At 39.1% G+C, this 26,367-nt stretch overlaps 1 protein-coding gene across 1 annotated transcript in view; it reads left to right on the top strand.

The window, feature by feature from the left end:
• Window positions 1-26,147, top strand: part of LOC127786488 (autophagy-related protein 9) — a gene marked incomplete in the record, with an annotated part of 1,007,132 nt that extends 980,985 nt beyond the window's left edge. The window contains 12 exon segments of the mRNA XM_052313916.1: window positions 3,383-3,801; window positions 4,212-4,308; window positions 20,244-20,887; window positions 21,034-21,354; window positions 22,197-22,419; window positions 23,075-23,254; window positions 23,383-23,589; window positions 24,300-24,377; window positions 24,466-24,536; window positions 24,649-24,759; window positions 24,932-25,730; window positions 25,732-26,147. Of these exon segments, the coding sequence (XP_052169876.1) occupies window positions 20,313-20,887; window positions 21,034-21,354; window positions 22,197-22,419; window positions 23,075-23,254; window positions 23,383-23,589; window positions 24,300-24,377; window positions 24,466-24,536; window positions 24,649-24,759; window positions 24,932-25,730; window positions 25,732-25,770 (2,604 nt within the window).
• Between the last annotated feature and the right edge of the window lie 220 nt (window positions 26,148-26,367).

Genomic DNA, 26,367 nt, shown 5'->3' with positions numbered 1-26,367 from the left:
GCAGCAGCATCTGATAATTTTAGCAGAATAATATACAAAAACCAATTTTAAAATTTTAACAAGAAGAAGAAGCTATCAAGCCTTAATCCTACTATATATGTGAACTAGGTCAGTTACATGAACTCTAGTTCGCCAATTGTTCTTTTGTTTTTCTTCTTTTGTGGCCATCACGAGGATTCCAGCTCCTAAGGTTTTACCTCTAGATTGGAAGGCCAAGATCTTACATCCAATCGAGCAAATGGAACTGTTCACTTTGTAGAGTAGTCACCAAACAAAGAATAAGCAGTGAGTTTTCATCAATCAACTCTGCCAATTTGAATTAAAATTTTAGGCCATTTTCACACACATAATCAAGAATGGAATTATCTAACACCACCAGGGTAATTAGGGGTGTTCATGGTTCGGTTTGGCCGGTTTTAAACCGGTTTAAAATACCAAACCGTAAAGTCGATTTTGTACCAAATCAAACCGATCGGTTTGATTTGGTGCTGAAAACTGAATTGAACCAAACCGCAATTCGGTTTGATCGGTTTGCGGTTTGGTTCGGTTCGGATTCCGCAGGTTCAAATGTTATCCATTTGGCGAAAATTCTGTTGAAGAATTACCTAGGGTTGGGTGACGGCAACTTGGACGAGCGGCTGTTAACAGAGTTGGAGGAGGTGGTAGGCGAGGCGCGGATGACTCCGGCGGACATCAGCGAGGTCCTGATCAAGAACCGACAGAGCAAGGAGAAGGCGGTGAACGAGCTTCTACAGGTGCTGAAGTTGAGAGCCGAGAAGAACAGAGGCAACCCCGACGGCGACCCTAGGGAGAGGAGTTCGTCGGAAGATGCAGGCGAAGAGGAGGAGCAAGTGAAGCGTCCTCTAGAGAGCCCGAAGCAAGGCAGAGAGCCGCAAGAAAGCAGCCTCGAGAAAAGCCATGAAAACGATGGTGGAGAGGACAAGAAAGATAAGAGGAAGGAAGGAGACCGATGACGCTCGCCCTAGCCATTTTATATTTTATATTTTTATTTTTTATTTTTTTAATTTATATATTATATATATACTCGGGCGGTTCGGTTTTAAATCGAACCGCCGGTCTGCCAAACCGCAAACCGCGCGGTTTGGCAGATTTCCAAACCGAACCGAACCATACATTTGAAAAATCGGCCGGTTCGGTCCGGTTCGGTCGGAAATCGCGGTCCAATGATTTTTTTGAACACTCCTAAGGATAATAGACTTTCTTTGCATTGATGAATTCAAGAACTACATCAATATGCTTGTGACTTAATAAAATAACAATAACAATAGCGAGCTCATATCCTTATCTAGTTCAGTCTACATCAAGTAAACAGGCACACTAATCCTGAGTCCAATACTAAAGGCAATGGTGAACGAGTCTTACATATAAAGGTTGCATGAATACCTGAGGCTGAGGGTGGGCTTTAAAGAAATCCAAGAGTCTGGCACGAAAGACTTTCCTCGTGTGTGAATTCCCACTCGCTGAAATCAGCTTCCCTGCATCCTTAATGGCATCAACATTCATAGTAACATGGAGATCAGGCTTCATACAACTAGTTTGCTCATCGTGTACAAGTGTCTTCTTCATCTCAATCCTTTCAGGTAAAATAAACTTCAACTGTGCTAAATGGCCATAGGAGCTTCATGGCGACCTCTCTCATTTATTTCAAGGACATCGCAGCCCGGCGCTTTCGGAGACGGCTCGGCGGAGGGTTGGCCACTCCTATCCGGAAACGCTTTGGTTATTTGATGAGACGGCGAACGCTTCGGCTTTGATGAATCAAACGGTAACTAATTGGACTCCATTTCGCTGCGGGAGCGTCGGGTTGGCGGGAGAGGAAGAGAAGAGAAGAAGATGGTGAGGACATGTAGGGGGGAAGGCTGAGCTGGATGCCTATTGCCAGGTCAGCATTCCCGCCGTCGCAACCCGATTGCTTTTCGAACCCATTTGGAAAAGGCCCGATTTGCTTACTGAATGCGACAAATCCGGTTTCTGGTTTTAACCCAGATTGTATGTATGACCCGATTGAAATGCTTTTGGTGGAGAAAGTGGATCCAAATTTCAACTTGATTCACTTCAATTAAAAGGCTCCAGATATTTAACCCAATTAAGCTCAAGTGAGAAACTGGGCTGGGCTTCAAACTGTACCCAAATCCATGCCCAATTGAACTGACGGACCTAATTTTTGTTTAAATGCTTCAATAATAAGAATTAGTGAGCGATTATTTAAATAATATAATATTATGTTTAAAATAATATTTTTGATTTAGGTGTACAAATGCAGAATGGCCTTAGGCCTGGATGGGCCATGCATCCACAATCCAGCATGCTAGTTGGATTGGGCCCATAAGAAAAGACGGCCCAAACAAAATAACTTCACAAAAACATAAAGATAAAATATGGGTAAATTACACTTAAATACTTTTTAGATTTAACAAAAAAAATAAAGCTATTTTTGACAATAAAAAAATGATAGTAATATTCTCGAACTATACAACTTGAGGTACATTTTTCCTTAATTATTGTTAAAATCATTGATATAATGAAAATATTATTATATTTTCTCTTGTTTTCTTTTATTCTTGTACTCGATTTAATAAATTAAATAAAATTTAATGATTTATTTTTCTCTCATTCTCTTATTTGATGATGGCTAAATTATGGCCATGCTAAAGAAAAATAAATTAATAATTAAAGTTCAATTTGTTAAACGTATGAGAAGAATATATAGAATGAGAAAATAAATATGATAATATATTTATTATATTAAAATTTTTATTAATTGTGAAATAATGATATTATATTACAAATATATGTATTTTATCAAATTTAAAGGCTAAATTTATATTTTTGCCTTTGTATTTTTTTGTATAATCACTATAACATTATGTTGTTTTGATTATATTATTAAATTTATATTTTTAAATTAATTTAATATTATTATTTTAATTTTTTTCAGATGTCAATATGAACTTTTCATTATTTTGATTGTACTTTTAGATCTATATTTGTGAATCAATTTAATTATTATATTTTAATATGAATAGAGTGTGATATTAATTTTATTATTTTATATTATATATTTTTATTATAAAAATACATAAGTTAAATTAATTTGAAAATAAAAATTTAAGAGTATAGTTGAAATAATAAAAAGTTTGGGTTGTTATATTAAAAAAATAATAATTAAATAAATTTAAAAATTAAGTTTAAGAGTGTAATTAAAATAATAAAAAATTTAAGTAATTATAAAAAAGAGGTAAAAATATAAAAATAAAAATATAAATATAGAATTTGAAGGGTTGTTAGTGTAATTGGGACAAAATAAGGAAAGTAAATAAACCAAACACAGTTTACAATGAATGGAAGTGGCAGAGACTAGAGAGAGAGAGAGAGAGAGAGAGGTGGGGAGGGAGAGAGAGGTAATCTGCGAGGAGGACTGTGACACCGTCGCTTCGCTTTTCCTTTTCTTCTTCTCTTATAAAACTGATAGAAGCGAGAGAAGCAACGCTAAAGGCTAAGGCTTTTCGTACTTGAAGTTAATTGAGAAAATAAATTCATTGTTTACTGAAGAAATTCCATATTATTCACGCAATCAAACCCTTCTATCTCTATTCTCCCTTCGCCCTTTCAGCAAGTCTTCTTGTATCACAGCTTCGATCCTACGGCCCCATCCTCCAATTCTTCTGATTCTCGGTGTTCTGTGGGCACGATTGTTGTCTGGGTTTCTGGAAGAACTGTTAAATTCCTTCTCTTTTGCGGTCATTCGCTTCATCGGCCATCAACTCCGGTGGGCTCCTGGTAAATCCCTTTTCTTGCTTATTGTTACTGGGTCTTTATCATCGTTTTCTTCCCCTCTCCGGTGTTGATTGCTGTCGTGACTATTTATTTAGATATGGGTATTTGGGTTGACTTGCAGTAGCGAAACTAGCTCCTAGCTTAGCTGGGTTTGTTTGTAAAAATCTTCGGGGAAGTAATTATGCTGTGATTGTTATCGCCCTTCTATAATGTGAAAGGTTGCGTATTTAACCCTTTTGCACTGTGATTATTACGATTATGCAGTTCCTATGTTGTTCATATATGCACATTTATTTTCTAGGTCTTTTCCTGTTCATTGTTCAGGGGGAAGGTAATGCTCGGTTCCTATGCATATAGGATTGTTGTTTAGCATGCTATTGTTGTTTCTGAGTTGATCCACTTTGTTCGTACAGGCCCCTGGTGCATTGGAGTTTCCAGAAGCAAGGCCGTGACATCTGAAGTGATCTTGGTTCAACTAGTTCAGTTTATGCATATGCTAAACAGAATTAGGTATACAAGGTTGGTTTCTGCATATTTTGTTTATGCATGGACATTTAGAGAACTCTTGGAACACCTTCTAATGTACATTCACCGGTAAAACTAGTTTGCTATCATTGTGATCTCATTTAGCCTCATTTCTAGACTACGTTGTTTTAAGAGACCCGACTTTGCCAACTAGTGCTGTTGTGTATTCCTTTTTCCGGCATGATGTAATCAAGCACCATCTAGCCATGCCTATCATTTAATAGGAGTTGCTTTGACTTTTAATCCCTCTATGTTGGGACTTCACTCCCAACCACATTCGGGATTAATATCTAAAACTTCTCACTCACTGCATTCCATCATTGCTCCTTTGTGTGGTATGGTGCAAATATGAAGAGAGGAACATCAGAGTTTTTAAAGTAGTTGAAAGCTCTATGTGATTTTTGAATGGAACATTGCTCTTTTGTTTTTAGTTGGCCAAAATAGGATCCTTCTTTTTTGTTTTTTCTTGTTTGCTTCTCTTATAAACAAGTTTGCTTCTTAGATAGTCAGGTTAGGTTTATTTTTTATTTTTGTTTAAGGTTACTTGCTCTGAAGATGTTTAGTCTTTCAATACATATTTTGCTTCTCAAAAAAGGAAAAACAAAGAAAAGGAGAAAAAAAAGCCTAGATTCTAAGCCTTGAAATGGATTTTTTGTGCTTGGTAAAGCTTAGATATTCTTTTGTTTGGATGGGTGCTTCAATTCTGGTTCAGGCAAGTTACTCCAATACTTATTGGAGTTTATTTTGGTAGCTCACCTTTCGCTGTGGACTAAACAAATTTATAGAGTTTCATATTTCATATTTCATATTTCATATTTATAGGCTTTGGAATTTGAATGAGAGTTTCAAATAGTTATATACACATGTTTTCCCTTTTAAGAGTTGTTTGTCTTCAAGTAGGTACCTTCACAGGCTTTTTTCTTAATGCATAGGCAAATTCATCTTAGACATTAGGTTCTAAAATCTTCTATTAGCTATGTAGGTTTGCAGTTGAGTGAGTTTGTGCTGCCTTGATTAAACTCTGAGCAAGTGATTTTGCGTACATTGGAAAACAGTTAACAGTAAGTCACTTCTCAATGTCCCAAGTTCTTTGGTTTGGAAATAGGTAGATTTAGTGTTCTCATCTACGCACTCTTGAATGCCGATGATCCAACGTCACATTGCAACTAAAATATTTATGGAAAAATAGTGTGTTGAAAAATATTAGCCCTTTTTTTTATAACTTTAAATATGATATTTTTAGGTTTGTATGGAGAGCTACATATGTACTCAGATAGATACATAAAAACTTCCAAAATTGAGGACATGGTTTCTTGTCCTAACTACTGGCTGTTTTGTTCTTATTTGAGCAAAAAAAAAAAAAAAAAACAGAGCCTATTTTGTCATTTGGTTGTGAATAACATGAATAATCGGAGCTACATGACGTATTCCGTTACCTTGAAACCCCAATGATCTAACTGCTGAAAGTACAACCTTTCTTTTTCTTTTCTTTTTTTTCTTTTTCAACTAGGCATATCAAACATATTTTGAGCCTCTGGATGATTATACTTCATGAATTTATAAAATTTAATGTGACATAGACGCTACTTGTATTCTACCAACTTTGACATGTTGATCCTCCTTTCCTTATTTTTTGAATACTTATCTTGTATTTAGAGGATGGAGTCAATTTTTACAGATATGCATGGTAATACAATAATTTGGGCTATTTATAAGTACCTATCAGGTGCATACTTGACTAGGTACTCGAAAATATTTTCATTGCTTTATCAAGTGTCAATTTTCCCAAAAACGTGCACAAATGAGCGTAATTGAGATGCTAATGGTACAGTGGATGTGCGCCATATAAAAAAAGACAAAATAACAAGAAAAGATTATATATAATAAGGTTGGGTGGTGCCCGTTGAAGATATGATGCATGAGATGCGATTAAAATGATTTGGACATGTAAGAAGAAGATTAATAGATGTACTTGTGAGATGTGCGGATGAAATAGAGGAAATTTTGTAGCAGAAAGGGAGTGAAAGACTAGAAAAACTTTGGTGAAAAACCTTTAAACTTGGCATAGAATGTAATAGCCTTCTAGATGATATGGCTATTGGATATAGATTACTGGAGGTCTAGAATTCATGCCCTGTCCAGTTGGATGCTTGGCAACAAGAAAAGAAAGCAATGCTTGGAGGATATTGGAAGCTTCTGGAGTTAACTTGTTCTTTGTGGAGAGTCTAGGAATGGCAATATATTAGGTTTCAATTATGTATCCTTTCCTTGTCCATGTTTTTTTCTTTTCCCATCTCCATCCCTATAGGTAATATATTTAATTTCCCATCCTCATCTAGTAGTGGGTAACCATTTGATGTCCATTACACAGTCAATTTATATAAAAAATTTAAAAAATAGTTTATCCTTAAAAATGATTTTGTGCTCTCAACCACATATATGTCCCACATCTCAGATTACTGCTAAAATTTAAGAAATGAAATAATGCAAAAAAACACATTGAAAAATAAAATAATTTTGAAGGTACAAAATTAAAAAAAAATGATTACTAAATTATTGGAGGCTCAAATTTGGCAATAAGAAGGAACAGAGCTAAACATTAAAATAAATTACAAAATTTCCTATATCTAGATAAAAAAATAAAATTATATGTTTATAGAATGGAATAAAAAATTTAATGTTTTGTACCTGTCCCCATTTAAATGTCATTAAATATTGTAAATAGTATATGTAGATTATGGATGTAATAAATATCCACTATCTATTATAAGGTTAGTGCCTGTACAATGGGGAGGTCTTGTTTGGCCAAACTCATCCCAGAAATCTTGAAAATCCTTTGTAATCCTAGAGAATTTTTCTCACTAGTTTGTAATCTCTCTCTCTAGAAATACACGAGCCTCCTGTTCACAAAAATCCTCCTGTATTGTGTGTCTTGCTTCTGAGAGGATTGAAGGCCAACTTAGGTCCTCCAAATGGGTGCCAATTTCTATTGCCTGTTACGTAACACTTGGAAGGGCCAAGGGTGTGACATCAGCGGGTGACATCCTACTGCAAGCATATCCTACAAACATCATGATGTCAGGTCCTCAGATCTGACAGTGTAATTCTCAGCCAATTGGTGAGGACTAGGGCAGAAAGTAGGGAGAATTTGAGAAGAAAATTGAGAGAGAGAGAAGCACAGCAAGAGGCAAAAGAGAAGGAATGATTGAGAGAGAAAGATTTAGAGAGAAACAGAGAATTCTGGCAAATTCTTCTTCGATGTCTTGGCATTAGGCTGGATTAGCTTTATATACTAATCCAAGCAGCAGTTAAGTTGGCGCCAACAAGGCTGCCAATTACACTCAAAGTACAACTATGAGCAGGTAGCTCTAAGTACAACTGCTGCTACTAATGCTATTTAGGTACAAACACTTGGGTACATGACACTTGAACATAATTATGTTGATTCAGCTTTTCTTGCTTTGTTTCTTAACTGGGTTATAATAACTATAAGAACCATCAAAAGCCAATAATAGGATTCTGATATGTGCTGTGTCTTATTGGCTATTAAGGAAGCTGAAATGCTGAAGAATTTTTGTAATTGCTTCTGTATGACACAAATTATAAACCATTAGGTCTCACATATTAATTTGCATCAACTTTTTAATGATTCTTAGTTTCTTTCTAAAATTAAATCTTTCATTTTCCCCATGGGAACATCTCTGTTATTGTCGTAGTGGAATCGATATATAGCTAATAGAGAAATTTAATCTTAATACATTTCAGGATTGTAGAGAAGGAACAAAGGATTTATTTGCAGCTCTAGGATTACACTTAATTGAGACAAAGATTGTTACTGAATTTACTGGAATGTTAGAACATTTTTGAAATGGTACATAATCTAGGCTATGAATTGATATATCATATATTTTATTTGATTTTATCTGCATCTGATTGAAGGTGCATTAGTGTTTTGTGCAATTATGAATTTCAATCTTGGTTTTTAGTTATAATCTCTTCTCTCTGTCCCTCTTTCTGCATTACCTATTCTTCATATTTCTAAGCTGATGAAATGTGGGGTTATTGGTGGTTTCTGGAAGCAGTATCATTATGAGTTTTTTTTTTCCCCTTTATTTCCTGTCCATGTTTATCAGAATGTTAAGTGCCCAGAATAATAGAAGACAGCTGGAGGCTGGACTTTTTTTTTTTGAAAATAGTAATAAAGAAATGGTCTTCCAGTAGCAATATTTGATATTCTTTTATTGCACTTCTATTTGTTGTTACTTAGTGTAAATCATCCGTGCCACTTGTTCTTCTTTTGCTGCGTGTTCACAGCCAGTGAGAGCTTTGTCCACCAGGTTGCCACAGTTAGGTTGTTTCCATCTTCTCGCTGAATGAAGAAATCCAAAATTTTCAAATCTTGATGAGTTTGTATTTTACATCTGTTGGTTTTCTGTGGCTATTTTTCTTTATGATGATGTAATGACCTTACAGAAGATATAGCTATGGTCATTAGACATGGTTGGAGGTCTAGACTCTAGAATTCATGTAACCAACTGTACCTAGTAGAGTTAAGGCTTGTGATTGTTGTTATTGTTTATTGAGAGACTGTGATAGTGTTTACTAAAACAAGGAACTATAAAAAGTGAATAGGTCCTAGGTGGGCTCTGTTCATGATTTGTGGTCCATTTTGCTTTTTTTGGGGGGGAGAAAGGGATGGGGCCGGATGCTAGTTCCTTAATTTGAAGTGATCCTCGTTTGCTGGAAATGCCTTATCACCCAGATATTTTGAACTTTGGTGAGGTGCCAACACAATGAGCTTGTGCCTGTAATTAAGGAGATGTATTGATCAAGTTCATCACTACAGAAGTAGAGTGAATGCATGCATTAGGGTATTTACTGGTCCTGGAAGAAAATAAGTATTCAGCCACTGAAGGATTATGGTTGATCAAGCATGTCGTCGAGCCTAGGAATTAGAAACTTGTACCCAATAGTAATCTTGTTGATGGCTCTACTGTCAACACACATCCTCTAACTTCCATCTTTCTTTGGTGTCAATAATGCTGGCACTGCACATGGACTCATGCTAGTCTGAATGTGTCATTTTCTCAACAATTCCTCTACCTGCTCGCGCAAAATCTCATTCTCCTTAGGACTCATCCTGTAGTGTGGTAGGTTAGGCAAGCTAGTGCCCCATGGGGTTGCCCCAGTGGTCAGCTAGGGGAGGTGGGCTAGCCTGGGTACCCAGGTTCGAATCCTCCCCCAACGCAGTCGCTGGTGGATTAGACTAAAGTTAAACTCCTCGTCACAAAAAGGGGCACCGTGGCGGGGCATCCGCAAGGGGATGTCATCCCAAGGTTAGGCAAGCTAGCACCAGGAATCAAGTTAATGTGGTGTTGAACAGTGTTATTAAAGGCATAAGGCGCACTAAGGCGCAAAGGGTCTTGGAGCCTGAGGCGCAAGGCGAAGCGCGCGCCTGGCAGGTGCAAGGCGCATGCTGACTAAGAAGAAAGAAAAATATACTTCTTAATTGAATAATAGGTCATAAAATAGATCCTAATCACATATCAACATTTATGTTATAAAAAATTTCAAGAATTCAACATATATTAAATAAATCACAACATAAAATAACTTCATGACATATCTGTAAATTTCAGCAAATTAAATCCGATTAAGGATTAAAACTTCTATTCTATTTCTAAATGCTGCAATTCTATATGAGTATACTTGAAAATTTGTAAAGACTAAGGCTAAATTATGCCAAAAAATGTTAAAAGAAAAACGAAAAAGAAGAAGCAGCAGCAGGCATCAACAAATAAAAATTAAAAAAAAAAATTAACTGAAGAAGAAGTAGCAGCAACGTAAGAAAGAAGAAGAAGAAGAAGAAGAAGAAGCAGGCTATCAGTAGCAGCAGTGTAAGAAGAAGCAGAAGAAGGAGAAGGAGGAGGAGAAGAAGAAGAATTTTAGCAGCAACGTAAGAAGAAGAAGAAGGAGAAGAAGAAGAAGAAGAAGAATTTTAGCAGCAACGTAAGAAGAAGAAGCAGGAGGATAGCAGCAACGGAAGAAGCAGCTGTGTAAGAAGAAGAAGAAGGATAGCAACAACGTAAGATTAAGAAGCAACCGCATAAGAAGAAGAAGAAGCAATAAGGATTGCCGAAGAAGAAGCAGGCTAGCAGCTACCAACAGTGTAAGAAGAAGAAGAAGAAAAAGCAGGGATTGTCGATATGTTACCTTGGCCTGAAGAAGCAGAAGCAACCGCGTAATAATAATAATAAGAAGAAGAAGCACCTCAATCAGAACTGGAGAAGAACTTGAGGAGTTGCAGTTGTTGTGTTGCGTGAGAGAAAAGAGTGTTGTGTAAGAGAGTTTTGGAGCCTTGGAGGTGTAGTCTCTTGGTCTTCTAGAAATCAGATGAGCTGGAGCATCATATTTTTGAGTTTTGTTGACTTTTCAATATTGTATTTTATTATTTTCTCTCTTTAAGTTTTAACAGAAATGTTTAAAAAGTAAAACATGCTGATTTTTCAACTGGGCATGTGTGCCTGAGGGAGGCGTGCTTGAAGGGCCTAGACGCGCTTGGCTGGATCTTGCCTCGCCTGGACATGGCAAGGCGAGATGGCTGCGCCTTGAGAGGCCTTGTGCCTAGGCGCCCCTTTAACAACACTGGTGTTGAATATCCTTCATAGGAGGTAGCTCATTAGGTAACTCCTCAGGGCCACATCATGAAATTCCTCCAACAATCCTTCCACCTTCACTAGAATTTGATTCACCTTTGGTGGCTCACTCATGCTCTCTCCCTTAGTGTTGAGATTGTTGGGTTTGAGTGCTTGAAAGAATTATATGCGACATACGATGATTTCAAACACGTGGGAACAATGCATGTCTCAGCAATCATCAGGAGATTTCTATGTGCATGATTGGTTTCTTATGAAGGGAAATCAGGTGTGCATCCCTTGCGCATCCTTTCGTGAGAAAATTATTCGGGATTTGCATGGTGGTGGCTTAGTAGGGCATCTTGGCAGAGACAAGACTATTGCAACTATTATGAGAAGGTATTATTGGCCAAGAGTAAGTAGAGATATTTCTATTATTGTGGCGAGGTGTTATATATGTCAAACAGCTAAGGGGCAATCTTCTAATGTCGGTCTCTACATGCCATTGCATGTTCCCAATGCTATTTGGGAAGATTTGTCTATGGAATTCGTGTTGGATCTACCGCGAACCCAACGAGATATGGATTCTATTTTTGTAGTGGTTGACAGATTTTTCAAGATGACGCACTTTCTTCCATGTAAGAAGACGACAGATGCAATAGCTATAACCAAACTGTTTTTCAAGGAGATTGTTAGACTACATGGAGTCCCTAAAACTATTACTTCGGATCGTGATACAAGGTTCTTGAGTCACTTCTGGATTACGTTGTGGAGAATGTTCGATTCTATCGTGATCCAAGGAATAATAGAAGGGCATTATTGTAATAGGATTGTAATGGATTGTTAGGATATTTTTACAAGTTGTTAGAAGCACATGGGTGCTGTTAGGATGTTGTTAGAAATTAGTTAACTAGCTATCATGCCTATATAATGCCCTATTGTAAGAGGAGAAGATATGCTTGAATTAAATGAATGAAATCTGATTCTCTCTACAATTTCTCTACAATCTCCCTCTCATTTTCTCTCTACTTCCCTCCCTCATTTCTCTCTATATTCTTTCCCCCATTTCTTCCTCTCAAATATTATGTTCTTGATTCTATTCATCAGCTCCTTCCGATTGTCATTCCAACCCTAGGTTCATGTCAGATTCATCTTTGAATTTCAGCAGCACAACACATCCCCAGACTAATGGACAGACAGAGGTGGTGAATCGTACTTTAGGAAATCTGATTCGCAGTGTTTGCAAAGACAAGCTAAGACAATGGGACCTAGTCATAGCTCAAGCGGAATTTGCCTACAACAACGCCGTGCATAGCTCAACAGGAAGATCACCATTCTCTATCGTATACATGAAAGTTCCTAATCATGCATTGGATTTGGTAAAATTGCCAAAGATACTAGGTTTCAGTGTTGCAGCTAGTGATTTAGCCGAGCACGTTCAAGCAGTTCAGGAAGATGTCAAGCAAAAGTTGCACAAGGCGAATAAGAAGTACAAGGCAACAACTGACAAGCATAGAAAACACAAGGCATTTGCGGTTGGAGATGAAGTCATGATATTCTTGAAAAAGGAACGGATTCTAGCAAGTAACAAAACAAGGTCAAGCCAAAGAAATACGGTCCTTACAATATTACAAAGAAGATCAATGATAATGCTCATGTTGTGGATTTGTCTAATCATATGGGTATTTTCAAAACATTCAATATTGCTAATCTTTCTTTGTATTTGCCAGATGTTGAGTTATTATACCCGGATCATAATTCGAGGATAAATTTTTCTCAAGTGGAGGTGAATGATGTGGACACTGATTAAGACTCGGCCCAAGCCAAGGTCGAGCCAATGACACCGAAATAATAGCACCATAACAGTATTTTAATACTTCATATGTTTTAGGATTCTACCCGATTTAGGATTCTATTTCATGTTTGATTAAGATTTATTTCTATTAGGATTCTAGATGGATTTTGTTTACAAATATTAGATGGATTTGGATTAGCCAAACACTATAAATATGCCTAGGATCTAAATTGTAATCAAGTTTTCTTAATACAATTGTAGCAACCTATTTGAGTTTTCTTAACAAAACAATCTTGTTTTTGCGTCTTTTTGAAAGTCAAGCTTCAACTATTGAAGTTTGTTTTTTCAAGGATTTATTTAGTGTGTTTTTTTTCACACACGCGCTACACGCTGCGTCAATCCTACTATGTGGGATTGATTGCCTGAATTATAGCTTGTTGGTCATTTCTATATATGGTCTCATTTTTTGTAAGGTCCTTACAATTCATGTCCTATGTTAGCTGGGCTTAAAGCGGAAAGTGAAAGCATGCATGCTTAGGGCTTTTTGTGTAAGTTTAGTGGCTTTAGTTGAGTGCAATTAAAACGCGCTTAAGTTGCGCTTTTACTTAAATATGCTTGTTTTTTTTTTTTTTTTTAACTTATCAGACAGTATGAATGGTTGGACTTGTTCAAATTTTTGCAATGTTGTGGCTGCTTGAATGGCAACCTTACCCAAAAAGAGCTGTTTAAGATCTGATAAAATCATATATACATTTAAGCAAAAAAACATCTGTATTTACCGAATAAAAAATATTGATGGAAACATGTAATTAGCTATAAATTAGGGATTGCTAATATATTATTGATTGTTGTAAACTAGTAATTGTTGATTGATTCTTGATTATCGTGAATTACTAATTGTTGATTGATTGTAAATTAGCAATTGATTGTTTGGGCATTGCTATAAATTAGGGGTTTAATTGATTGGGGATAGGTGTAAATTTGGGATATTTTTTTCCCTTTTGCTTTTTTTTTAAATGATTATATGAACTTGTAAATAGGTATAAAATACAAATGAAAAATGGTAACTCATCATTTGTTAAATTTGTAACCCTCATTCTTATTTACTTATTTTAATGATTGCTTTTTTAATAGTTTATATTTCTTGTGCTTATAAAAGTTTGTATTCTTTATTTCATTTATCTATGCTTCACTTTGTTAAGCATGCGCTTAAGTTTTGTAAGCCTTCTACGTTTAGTGCTTTTGAAAACACTGTACCTTTTTATTCCATCAATTCTCCTCTGATAGATCTGAGATCTGACCGGTTGTGTTTCTAGGATTTTAGGAAAGAATAATGGCGGGAAAGGAGATATGAGCGAGAGGGAGAGAGAAAAAATGAGGTAGAGTTAGAGAATTGAGATCGAATGGGAGGGAAAGGACTTATGAAATAATCTTCACATATCCCCATCCTCATGAGCAGCTTCTTATTTATAGGAGTTGGTTACAATAGAGGCTCCTTCTAACTAACTCTCTAGAATCTCCAAGTGGCCATGTGCAAACTAGGCTGCCATGCCAAGGGGTTATTACAGTTATAACAGCCTACAATAACCTGCCATACCCTTCTAATAACCATCTAATTACATGTCAACCCTTGGGCTGTGACACTCCTCGGCCCTTAAAATATTTCTTGCTCTCAAGAAACTATAGAAGGCTGGTCATCCTAGGGTAACGCTGAAGTAGCTCCGGCAAGGATTCCCAGGTGGAATTGTCCGGATGTAGGTGTGTCCATTGGACTAGGACCTGGGTGATGGGCAAGGAATCCTTGTAAATGACCCGCCGATCAATCACAGCCTTAGGTTCACCATCCATAACCGCATCATCAGATAGCTCGGGCAAATCATGGCTAACTTCAGCTGCAGTGCCGACCACCTTCTTGAGAAGTGTGACATGAAAGACTGGATGTAGCCCCACACCATCAGGTAATTGCAGTTTATAGGCGACAGTGCCGATCTTAGATAATATTTTGAAGGGACCATAGTACTTTGGGCTAATTTTAGAGATAGGTCCCTTGTGAAACAAATGTTGTTGGAACCGTTTGACCTTCGGAAATACTTCGTCACCCACCTCAAAGGTCCGATCAGTTCGGTGTTTGTCAGCCTAATGTTTCATCTTTTGTTGGGCCAAGCAGAGTTCCCTCTTTATCATCTGAAGGGCATCCTGTCGTGCCTGGAGATAGTGGTCTACTGATACTTCTGCTGAAGTGTAGTGCATCACGGCAGGAATGATAGGGGGAGGATTGTCGAATAAAGCCTCAAATGGGGTTCTTTTGTGTGCTGTATGGAAGTTGGTGTTATACCACCATTGGGCCAATGATAACGAATGGCTCCAACTTCGGGGTTTGGTAAAACATAGGCATCGGAGGTAGGTCTCCAGACACTGGTTGATGCGTTCAGTTTGGCCGTCGGTCTCCGGATGGTAGGCTGATGACATTTGCAGCCCGATGCCTAGCCCCTGGCATAATGTTTTCCAAAATTGGCTTGTAAATATTTTATCTCGATCTAAAATCATAGCTTTCGACATCCCATGAACCTTAAAGACACTATCCATCAATTTTTTGGCTACTTCAATGGCTATAAAAGGGTGAGCGAGGAGGATGAAGTGACCGAACTTAGTTAGGCGATCTACGACTACCAGGATGGTGTCAAATCCTTCCGATTTAGGGAGAGCTTCAGTGAAGTCCATTGAGATCTGTTCCCAAGCTTGGGCTGGGATCTCTAATGGTTGTAGAAGGCCGAGATATGGTACCTGCTCATGCTTGCACCTTTGACAGGTGGGGCATTGCAGCACATATTGAGTGGTGTCCTTCTTGAGACCCGGCCAATAGAATAGTTGTTTTACTCGGCGGAATGTAACCTGTAATCCTAAATGGCCCCCTATGGGAGAATCATGCAATGCTCGCAATATTCGGCTCCTCAATTGCTCGTTGTCTCCAATGATCACTCGGCCTTGATACTTCAGCAAGCCACCCTGGAAGGTGTATCTCGTGTCTCCTTGAGGTTGGACTGTCAGCTCAGTGATTTTGTCCTTTATCCAAGCCGTGTTCTCATAGCTATTAGATATCTCCTGCACCCAATCGGGTACCAAAGCTGAAATGGCATGGCAAATGCCCGGTTCAGCCTTTCTGGATAACACATCTGCCACCAAATTTTCTTTTCCTTTTCTGTATTGGATGAGATAGTCATAGCCCATCAGTTTAGTAATCCCTTTGCGTTGAAGTTGATTGTTCACCCTTTACTGAGATAAGAATTGCAAGCTTTCATGGTCTGTTCGAATGATGAATCGCTTGCCCTCTAGATAGTACCTCCATTTATCTACTGCCATCAGTACCGCGAGTAGCTCTTTGTCGTATATGCCGAGGCCTAAATGCTGGGTTGCAAGGGCTTGGCTCAAGTACGATATTGGTCTGCCCTCTTGACTTAGGACAGCCCCTACTCCCACGTCGCAGGCATCCATCTCCAGTACAAATTCCTTCGAAAAATTGGGAAGGGCCAGTACTGGAGCTTGAGTCATGGCGACCTTTAATGCTGCAAAAGCCTCATCCGCCTCTTGGCCCCAATGGAAATTATTCTTTTTAAGCAAAACAGTTAGAGGTTTGCTCAGTACCCCATAGCTTCTGATGAATCGTCGATAATAACCAGTGAGCCCCAAGAAACCCCTCAATTCCTTCAGTGATTTAGGTTTAGGCCAGTTCTCCATGGCTGCCACCTTCTGTGGGTCTATACTGACCCCTTGGCCAGTAATTATATGGCCTAGGTATTCCACTCTTGGCTCTACAAATGTACCTTTAGACTTTTTCACAAAGAGTTGATGTTTTTTGAGGATTTCAAATGCTGTTCGTAGGTGGCTGAGATGTTGGTGTAGGTTGGGGCTGTATATTAAAATGTCATAAAAAAAAACCAGCACAAATTTTCGAAGGTAGGGAGCAAAAATGTGATTCATAAGAGCTTGGAATGTGGCTGGAGCATTAGTAAGGCCAAAAAGCATTACCAAGAACTCATAGTGTCCTTGGTGTGTCCTAAAGGCTGTCTTGTAACAGTCTTGTGGGTTCATTCTGATTTGGTGGTAACTGGAGGTGAGATCTAGTTTGGAAAAGATGGCTGCTCCGGTTAGCTCGTCTAAGAGGTCCTCAATGATGGGAATGGGAAATTTATTCTTGATGGTGAGGGAGTTTAGTTGCCGATAATCGACACAAAACCTCCATGTACCGTCTTTTTTCTTTACTAACAGTATTGGAGAGGCAAAGGGACTCTAGCTGGGTTGAATGAGGGATTTATTGAGCATGTCTTTGATGAGGTTCTCAATTTCTGCCTTTTGGATAGGTGAATATCAGTAGGCTTTTAGGTTAACTGGTTCAACATTGGGTTTAAGATGGATGGAATGATCAAGGAATCATTGTGGGGGTAGGTTAGTCTGAATAACAAACAAATCCTCAAATTCCATCAACAATGTGTGAACGGGGTCAAGAGAGTGTACCTGCTTGAGATAGGGATTAGTTGAGTGTGTTGTAAATTGGTCTCTGGTTCTTAGCTTGCCTTCTCCGACGTAGTTGCCCCTTTCCAAGGCGTATAATGAATGTAGCTGCCCTACCATTGTTTCCCCTTGATCCAGCAATTTCTGTAATCGTTTACCCGATACTGCTTTGCACTCCCTTGTCTCCTGGCACCTTTTTAGGGTGATTTTGAGGCCCTCCTTATCAAAGGTGACTTCTAGTGTGTTGAAGTCAAATACCAAAGGGCTTACCGTCCTCATCCAATCTACTCCCAACACAATGTGGCATCTCCCAAGCCGAAGAATCCTCAAATCTACTGCAAACTCAAGACCCCCCATCTGCCATTTGAACTCCCTGCATTTGTAGTGACTTACCATTTTGCTTCCATTTGCAATCATTACTGACAGAGGAGTAGTTGCCAGTAGTTCACACTGGAGGGTGAAGGCTGTTTCCTCATCAAGGAAACTGTGGGTGCTGTCGTTGTCAATGAGTACTACCAGGTTCCTTTTTCCTGTTGTTCCCCGTACCTTTAATACTCGGCCTGATGCATGACCTTGCAATGCATGCATTGAGATCTCCCCTCCTTCGTTGTCTTCCTCTTGTGCCCCAAGGTCCTCCCCTCCCTCTTGTTCCGTCTCTTCATTCTGGAGGCCTTCCATCGTAAGTAACATACGTTTGCATTGGTGTCCTGGGCCGAACTTCTCACCACAACGAAAACATAATCTCAGTTGTCGCTTCTGATCTAGCGTGAGATCTTTAGCCGGGTTTGGCGCTGGTGGAGGTCTTCCTGCCATCCCATTCTTTGGCCATGGTGGATTGCTACCCTTACTGGAAGTCCCATATGAATTCTCCTCCCTACTCCCTTTAGGAAATGACCGATGCCTCTTGACAAAAGCGTCCAACGCCATCTCATGCAAGTATGCTTGTTCAGCGGCTTGTTCCACCGAAGTCGGATAGAGCATCTTAACCATGGGTCGGATTTGTTCATCCAACCTGCTGATGAAGCTGGACACGAAATAAGCTTCGTCCAAGGATGGATGAGCTAAGGATAACAACGATCTTAGCTCGTCAAATTTCATTAAGTATTCCTCCACCGATCCCTTTTGCTTGAGTTTGTTGAATTCTTCTATGACATTAGTCCTTGTCTTCTCACTGAACCGATTGCATATGTCATTCACAAATCTAGGCCAACTCAACTCCTCTCTGCCCCTGCTCCAATTCTGGAACTAGGCATCGGCCACATCATCCAAGTAAGTCGCCGCCATATTTACCTTATCAACCTCCGCCACCAGATATTGGTAGAAGACCCTTTCACAACGTCGTACCCACCATCGAGGACGATCACGCTCGAACAACGGAATGTCCATCCTCGGCCCTTGAGGATGGGAGTGGTTGATTCGCCTGCCTTGGTTCATGATATCGTCCTTTGTTTCCTCCCGGTTCCTGACCTCCACTGGGTCATCCATCTCTTGCTGTGCTCGCGGTGTAGTCAAAATTGGCGCCGAAGAGGCCCTCGGGGGAAAGTCAGTTGGCAGACTGGCTTGGGGTTGCCGGGTAGATTGGCTTGGGGTTGCCGAGCAAATATTCCCAAAGCCGCACTCAGCTGCTGGCTAAGTTGTTGGTTTAAGCCGGCGAATTCGTCCCTGATCCCGTTAATAGCTCTATCGAAATTTGCCGCATATCCCGCAAATTCCGATCTAATTCCGCTCGCTACCCGGTCCAAATTGGACTTGTATTCCGATCGACTTCTATTAATCTCTTCCTGCGTATTCCGTATTCCTAACTCCAAGATTTCCAGGCGATCCTCTACTTGAGCCTGATTCTGACGCAACTCGGCTTCCATGGCATCCACCCGTGCCTTCGCCTGCTTCGCTCGCGTTCCGTCGGCCATACTACCCTCCGCTAGGTCGCTGGCTCTGATACCAAATGTCAGATCTGAGATCTGACCGGTTGTGTTTCTAGGATTTTAGGAAAGAATAATGGCGGGAAAGGAGATATGAGCGAGAGGGAGAGAGAAAGAATGAGGTAGAGTTAGAGAATTGAGATCGAATGGGAGGGAAAGGACTTGTGGAATAATCTTCACATATCCCCATCCTCATGAGCAGCTTCTTATTTATAGGAGTTGGTTACAATAGAGGCTCCTTCTAACTAACTCTCTAGAATCTCCAAGTGGCCATGTGCCAACTAGGCTGCCATGCCAAGTGGGTTATTACAGTTATAACAGCCTATAATAGCCTGCCATACCCTTGTAATAACCATCTAATTACATGTCAACCCTTGGGCTGTGACATCCTCTTGTTAGCCTCTATCTATTGGTTTTCTTGTCGCTTGTGTGGACATGACACAATTGTTTTAGTTCTCTATGTATATTTACACTTAATTTGAAGCAATTAATTTTATTTAAAAAATTGTGGGTAACTCTAAGAATGTGTCATCAATAAGAAACTAAAACAAATATAAATATATCCTTGTTGGAGTTGAGATTTTCAATGTGAGCATGGTTGTGCTGAATTTTGATGTTCCACATTTTAGTCTATGTTATATAATGTATGGGGATGTCAAGCCTTGGTAGCAATGGTAAGGTTGCTGATTTGTGGAAACAGCTTCTTTTTGCAAAACAAATGTAAGCTTGCACACAAAAGCGACACTCCCTTGACCTTCACAAAATGGGGAGCCTTGTGACTGGGGGCACCACTTTTATATAATGTATGGGCATATGTATATTTACTTGACAAGCATATGTATATTTGATTTTGACTCAACAAATCTGAAGGTCTGAAAGTTTAAATGCAGTTGTAATGCCCTTTTTGTGTTGTCTGCCCTTAACTAATGGTCCTCTCATCTGTGTCGATTTATTATATTTTGCTTGTTCATATTACCCTTTTGGTCTTCATGGTACACTTTTTCTGAGGTAAATTATAAATTCTTAAGAGGATTAACCCAATTTTCTTCCTGCTTGCAGCACTATGATTTAAACCATTCATTGGGGAATGGACTGGTTGTATTCTCTGGCTGTCAGCATTTGTAAATAATGTTAAGTGGGGAAAAGGGTGCTAATGCCCTCAACATATTTAAGTGGAAATGGCGTGGTGAATCATCTTTGGCAACTGGGTTGCTTGATGACGTGCATCATGAAATTGAATTGTCTGACTACCGGAGAGCACCAAGTCCTGGTAGTGAAAGTCCTTCTGGACTTCTTAATGGAGAGAGTGTGAATGTGGAACCAATAGCTGATTTGGACCTTTTCTTTGAGAGGCTTTACAGCTACTACTGTGAGAAAGGTCTTTGGTGCATTATCATAAAGTGGATATTTGAGCTATTCAGCCTAGCCTTTACCATATGTTTCTCTGGATTTTTCTTATTATATGTTGATTGGAATGGACTTGGCAATGCAAAATGTGGGATGGATGCAGTTGAATCTGGAATTAAGCCCTGTGATCTCGCTAAGGAAGCTCTTCATGAGCACCCATTAACCCCTTTCACACTTCCAAAAGCTATTATTGTTGGATATTTGGGAATATTTTCCATCTACTGGATCTTCTGTTTCTTGAGGTTTTTTGCACAGCTGAGGGACACTTTAAAAATCCGTGAGTTCTACCACAATAGGTAGGTATATCTGAGCAACGGAAATTATTGTCTTATTTTTCTCTTTTTTTTCTTGTCTGTCATGCAACTGTTTCCTTAATAGCCTGTTGCAAGTAGAGACTGCACCAATCTGTAATGTTCTAAGCAATTTTATTATGTTTCTGCAGTCTCTGTGTGACGGATAATGAAATACAGACCATGCCATGGGCTTCCATTCTTGACAAGGTAGTTAAGTTGCAAATTTCGCAACAACTATGTGTAGTCAAGGATCTTTCTGCTCATGATGTGGTGATGCGATTGATGCGAAAGGAGAATTACTTGATTGGAATGTTGAATAAAGGGGTCCTTGCTTTTCCAATATCTTCGTGGGTCCCAGGTGCTGGCCCTACTGTCAAATATGGCCCAAATGATATAAGATATCGCCTAATACTACCGAAGACCCTTGAATGGACTTTAAATTGGTGCATACTGCAGAGTATGTTTGATAGGTGAGTAGCATTTTATCAAGGAGTGTTCTACCTTTGCTTGCATCAAAGTTGGCTCTTACACATGATTTACTTTTAACCTACTAGCACTCAGTGTGGCAGACACTTTTTTGACAAGTGAAATGATTGATGCAACTTGATGTCTTTTGGTATCATTTTCCTACACTTTGAACATGCCCTGCTGATTCGTCTTTTGGAGGTGTGCGGATTCTTTTAATCTTATTTTTGTGAGCACCTAGTGATGATAGCAATGGTAAGGTTGCTCCTTTGTGACTGGCATGTCATGGGTTTGAGTTGTGCAAACAGTCTCTTTGCAAAGTAAGAGTAAGGTTGTGTATGAAAATGACTATCCCCTGACCATTGCAAAGTGGCAATCCTCGTGCACTGGGGACACCTTTTTGCTTTTGTGAGTGCCCTTGCTACTCTTATTGGGACAGTTTCCAAGTAACTATGGGTCTTATGTTCATCTAGCGGACTTTTTCATTTTAGCAGCAGTAAAAATTCTTCCAGGAAGATTGTGATATTCTTTTTTGATAAGTAAACTAGGTATGCAAAAATTACCAGAGGGGCATTTAGCCTCCGAGGACAATGTTGAAGTCCTTTACTAGAAGGAGCTCTAGCAAGACAGACAACAATGAGAGGACCCTTGCCTGACTTAGTTCCAGTCCCTTTGTCACCTGACCAAACCAATGTTTATCCTTCAATTTATTTATTTTTATTTTCATAAAATTTCATATTGAAATGTTTGTATAATTTGCCCAAGGTTTGTAGTTTGTATTATATTATACAAATGGTTATTTCAATGTTTGAGGTTAACATCACTTACTGGTAGACCTTTCTGGCAGAAACTTTTGCGTTCGAAGGGAGTTTGTTTCGGATCCTAAAACATTAAAGAAGAGGCTTATGATAGTTGGGCTTGCAATGCTTGTTCTTTCACCATTCCTCGTCATATTTATGCTGGTATATCTCTTCCTGAGGCATGCTGAACAGTTCTATAATCATCCCAGCACAGCATCTTCTCGAAGATGGTCAAATCTCTCTAAGTGGACATTTAGGGAATTTAATGAGGTATCTTCATTTCCGCATACAACCAATGTTGCTCCATATTATTTTTCTCTCTGGCTATCTCAATACTTATTCTGCTTTTTGGCTGTTGCCATATAGAATAGGTTAACACTTATCGCGTGTCTCAATGCAGTGGCCAGGACTTGTTTCTGTGTTTGGAAATTATTGTTGATGGAAAGATTTAAAACTCAAACCACATTGTTTATGCAATTACTGAAGTTGCCTTTCAAATTTGATCTGGAATATCTGTTGAGCAAGGAACTTGCAACTTTGTTTAAAGTTTTTCACATTTTGTAGTATATTGCTTTTCTTTGTTAGACATTTGGCCACTGTGTATAGTGTGAAATATGTGTCATTATGACAATCTGTTGGGCTTTCAATTAGTTGTTACCTCTGTTGTGTACATACTTAAATGTTGACACATGTTAACGGCCATCTGTTCATGACTAAGCTCCTGGTTAAACAGTAATATTGGTTGATTTTTCTCTGCATGTTTCTGTTCTTGGTATGCCATCTTGTTGGCAGGTAAAAGTTATTACTAGCATATAATGTTTTGTTGCTTATCTTAGCTGAAAAGTTTTCAAGGCGATTTTCTTCCTACCATCTGTTGAACAACACAATCAGACATGGCCTCACGAACTCTTACTTTGTGTTTCAGGTTGACCATTTGTTCAAGCACCGAGTCAACAGCAGTGTCTTTCATGCTTCTGACTATCTAAAGCAATTCCCCTCTCCTATTATAACCATCGTTGCAAAATTTATCTCCTTTGTTTCTGGTGGCTTTGCTGCTATTTTAATCATCATTGCATTTCTGGAAGAATCTCTGCTGGAAGGCCATGTAATTTATCTATTTGTATCACATCATCATAGAGGAGTATTTTAGACCATTTTGCATGATAATTTCTTAGCGTGCAGTTAGAAAGGTGCTTGACCATTTTTGTGGAATTTTCTCTCAAAACACTGCAGATATTTGGCCGCAATTTGTTCTGGTATGCTGCTGTTTTTGGAACTATAACAGCTATTAGCAGGGCTGCAGTGACAGATGAACTTCTAGTTCTTGATCCACAGGGAGCTATGTCTCTAGTAGTCCGGCATACGCACTACATGCCGAAGAGATGGCGTGGGGAAGAAAATTCGGAGACCGTCCGGATGGAGTTTGAAACTCTATTTCAGGTAAGCCAATTGAGCTGTTTGTATAACTGTAAAGGAGCTGGGAGTTTTCCAAGTGTGATTGTTTATCCTGAAATTGGGTGCATATGTGGTTTGATGGATCAGCTTATCCTCCAAAAAAATCAGATGGTTTTTACTCCTACCTGCAAGTTGGGTAGGAACAGCTATTTTATTTTAACCTTCCCTGCTCCAGGTTTCGCATTAAATTGTTTGATTGAACTTGGGGAACTTATTTGATTAACCTCTCATCATATAACTTAGCTAGCACTCATACTTGATTCTGGTCTAAGGTGGCCAGATGGTTACCCGTCACACAACCAGTGCCATACCCAAATAATTAATGGTCTATTTGTATATGCAATTTTAAATGTTTAGTTCTGTCCAATGATGGACTTAAGCTGGAACGCTACTCGGTCATTGTTAGTGGAAACAGGGTAAATTTACCCAATTGTATGTTTCCATATTAAATAAGCTGCCCTATTACTTAGTGTAGTTAGTGCTTTTGCTTGTCTCAATGCTCCACCTCTGCCGAACCCTCCATCCCCTCATCCTGTCAACTTACAACATCATGTCTTTTCGAACTAGAAAAATGTGGTAGTTGCCGTCCTACATCTCCCTTCACCTGCATAAAAAACAACATTTCTCCTTGTATATCTCAAGTAATATTCTTCAATAATGACTAGTGCTTAGACTTTGGAGTTTCATTCCTGCAGTACACTGGAATGATGTTGCTGGAGGAGATGGCCTCAATCTTTCTCACTCCATACTTGCTCATATTTGTCGTACCAAAGGTTATACTTTGTTCTATCTTCATTCCGTTCTAAAATCCCTCACCATTGATTCCTGTTTTTTAAACCAAGGAACTCTCTCATTTTGCAGCGAGTGGATGACATTCTGCAATTCATTGCTGATTTCACAGTAAATGTCGAAGGTGTTGGTCATGTATGCAGGTTAATATTTGTCCACTTATGTTTTGCATTCTCCTCCTTTTGGTCTTTGATGATGATAGTATGTTCCACAGGCAGAATATAACTGCCTTTCTTTGACTCGTTGTTCTGGCAGCTTTAGTGTCTTTGACTTCCAAAATCATGGAAATAGCAATTATGGCTCTCCTTACAATTTGCCAAGCATTCATAGGAGTTCCCAGGGAAAGATGGAGAAATCATTCTTGAGGTATAGTAACTGTTCTGTGATTTTTGATTAGGCTGAACCTTTTATCGCATATGTCATTTCTTTGATAAATGGTTTAGTATCATTTTGGACTGTATTATGGTAATAATACTCTTGACATGTATGCAAGCAAACCTGGCACTGCCGATGTTGAGTTTTCTTAATTTCCTTTCAGCTTTCACTGTGACTATCCTACATGGGAGCCGAATGGTGAGGGGAAACAATTTCTCTTAACCCTTAAAAAGTTCAGGGACCAAATGTTGCAAGGACATGGAGTAGGGCATGCAAATCCATCCCCCAAAATGCAGATGTGGAACCCGAGTTTCAGAGGCCTAGGCGATAGAAACAGCTTCCGGTCAAGGGAAATACCTCAGAACAGCCCATTGGCCGGCTATCAGCTAGGTTCAGAGTGGATAATTGATGCAGATCAGAGGAACTACCCATACATTCTTGATTGGTATTATACCTCGCGACCTCATCACGCAGCTGATGATGATTCAAGAGATCTTCCCCCTTCACCTTTCCATGTTGCTGGGGAAGGGTCAAGAGAAATTTTGAGGCTACCACCCCTCTTGCCCCCAAATGTAGCAACATATGAACAACACTGGAGCCAGCTTTTCAATGATCGATCACAGAGCAATCTGGAAGCCTCTACATCTGCTCCCCTTTTCGGGGAGAGTATACTGCATCATGACGAGTCGAGTAACATGGCTGGCCGCACTACTACTAGCAGCCACTGGTGGGCTAGGAGTCGGCCGCAGGGTGGAGACCTGCAGACAAGTTTTCTGGAGCCTCCAACCTTCAACCACAATGCAGCTGATAACTATCATGACAACTCCTCCGATAGAAGCTTAGAGGACGAGGAGAAACAGTTCGACTGGAGGAGCTCGTACAGGTCTCATGCGTATAACATGGATGGCCTGGATGGGGCAGAACTCGATCTACCTTTCGACATATACAGCAAGCCTCCAGACAAGCCCCCCTGCCAGGCTTGATCCGCCAAGCTTTGTGTGATCAAGTTGTTTGCTTCTCTGTTCTATATATCCCAATTCCATCGCCTCAAGCTTATTCTGAAGACCATATCAATGGGTTTTGGATATTAGACTATGGATTTCATTCATCTTCCCTACTCTCCTCCCATAAGAAGGAATCTCCTCATTCATTCATGTATATATAATTTATACTGAGGTTAGATTGTGAACAGCACAACGCTTTGATCACCAGACTCGCAAAGCCTTTGAATTGTACCGTACAGAACTGAGCCATTTGATCTGTGCCATCTAGAATTTCATACAAATGAAAATATTGTACATGTAAAATCTGCTTCATTATCCACCTTTACATCAAGGGTTATAAAAAAAATGCCATTTTAATGTGGGCATGTGTACCTTTTTCTTTTCCTATTTTGGTTAAACATTATTTTTGGGACTTATGACCTACAAATCATAAAAAGGTAACCTTGTTATTATCATAGAAGACATTCAATAATACCTTGTTTGATTTTAATAACAATGTCTGTTAACATGGAAAATATAATGATTTAACTACATATTATTGGCACTTATCATTTAGATTACTTATCATTTCTTTTAATTTTTTAAGTAGCTTTTA

This window comes from Diospyros lotus, chromosome 12, assembly GCF_014633365.1.
Source record: "Diospyros lotus cultivar Yz01 chromosome 12, ASM1463336v1, whole genome shotgun sequence".
NCBI lineage: Eukaryota > Viridiplantae > Streptophyta > Magnoliopsida > Ericales > Ebenaceae > Diospyros > Diospyros lotus.
Note: the sequence above shows the minus strand (reverse complement) of the source record. Positions and strands in the feature narration are given on the sequence as shown.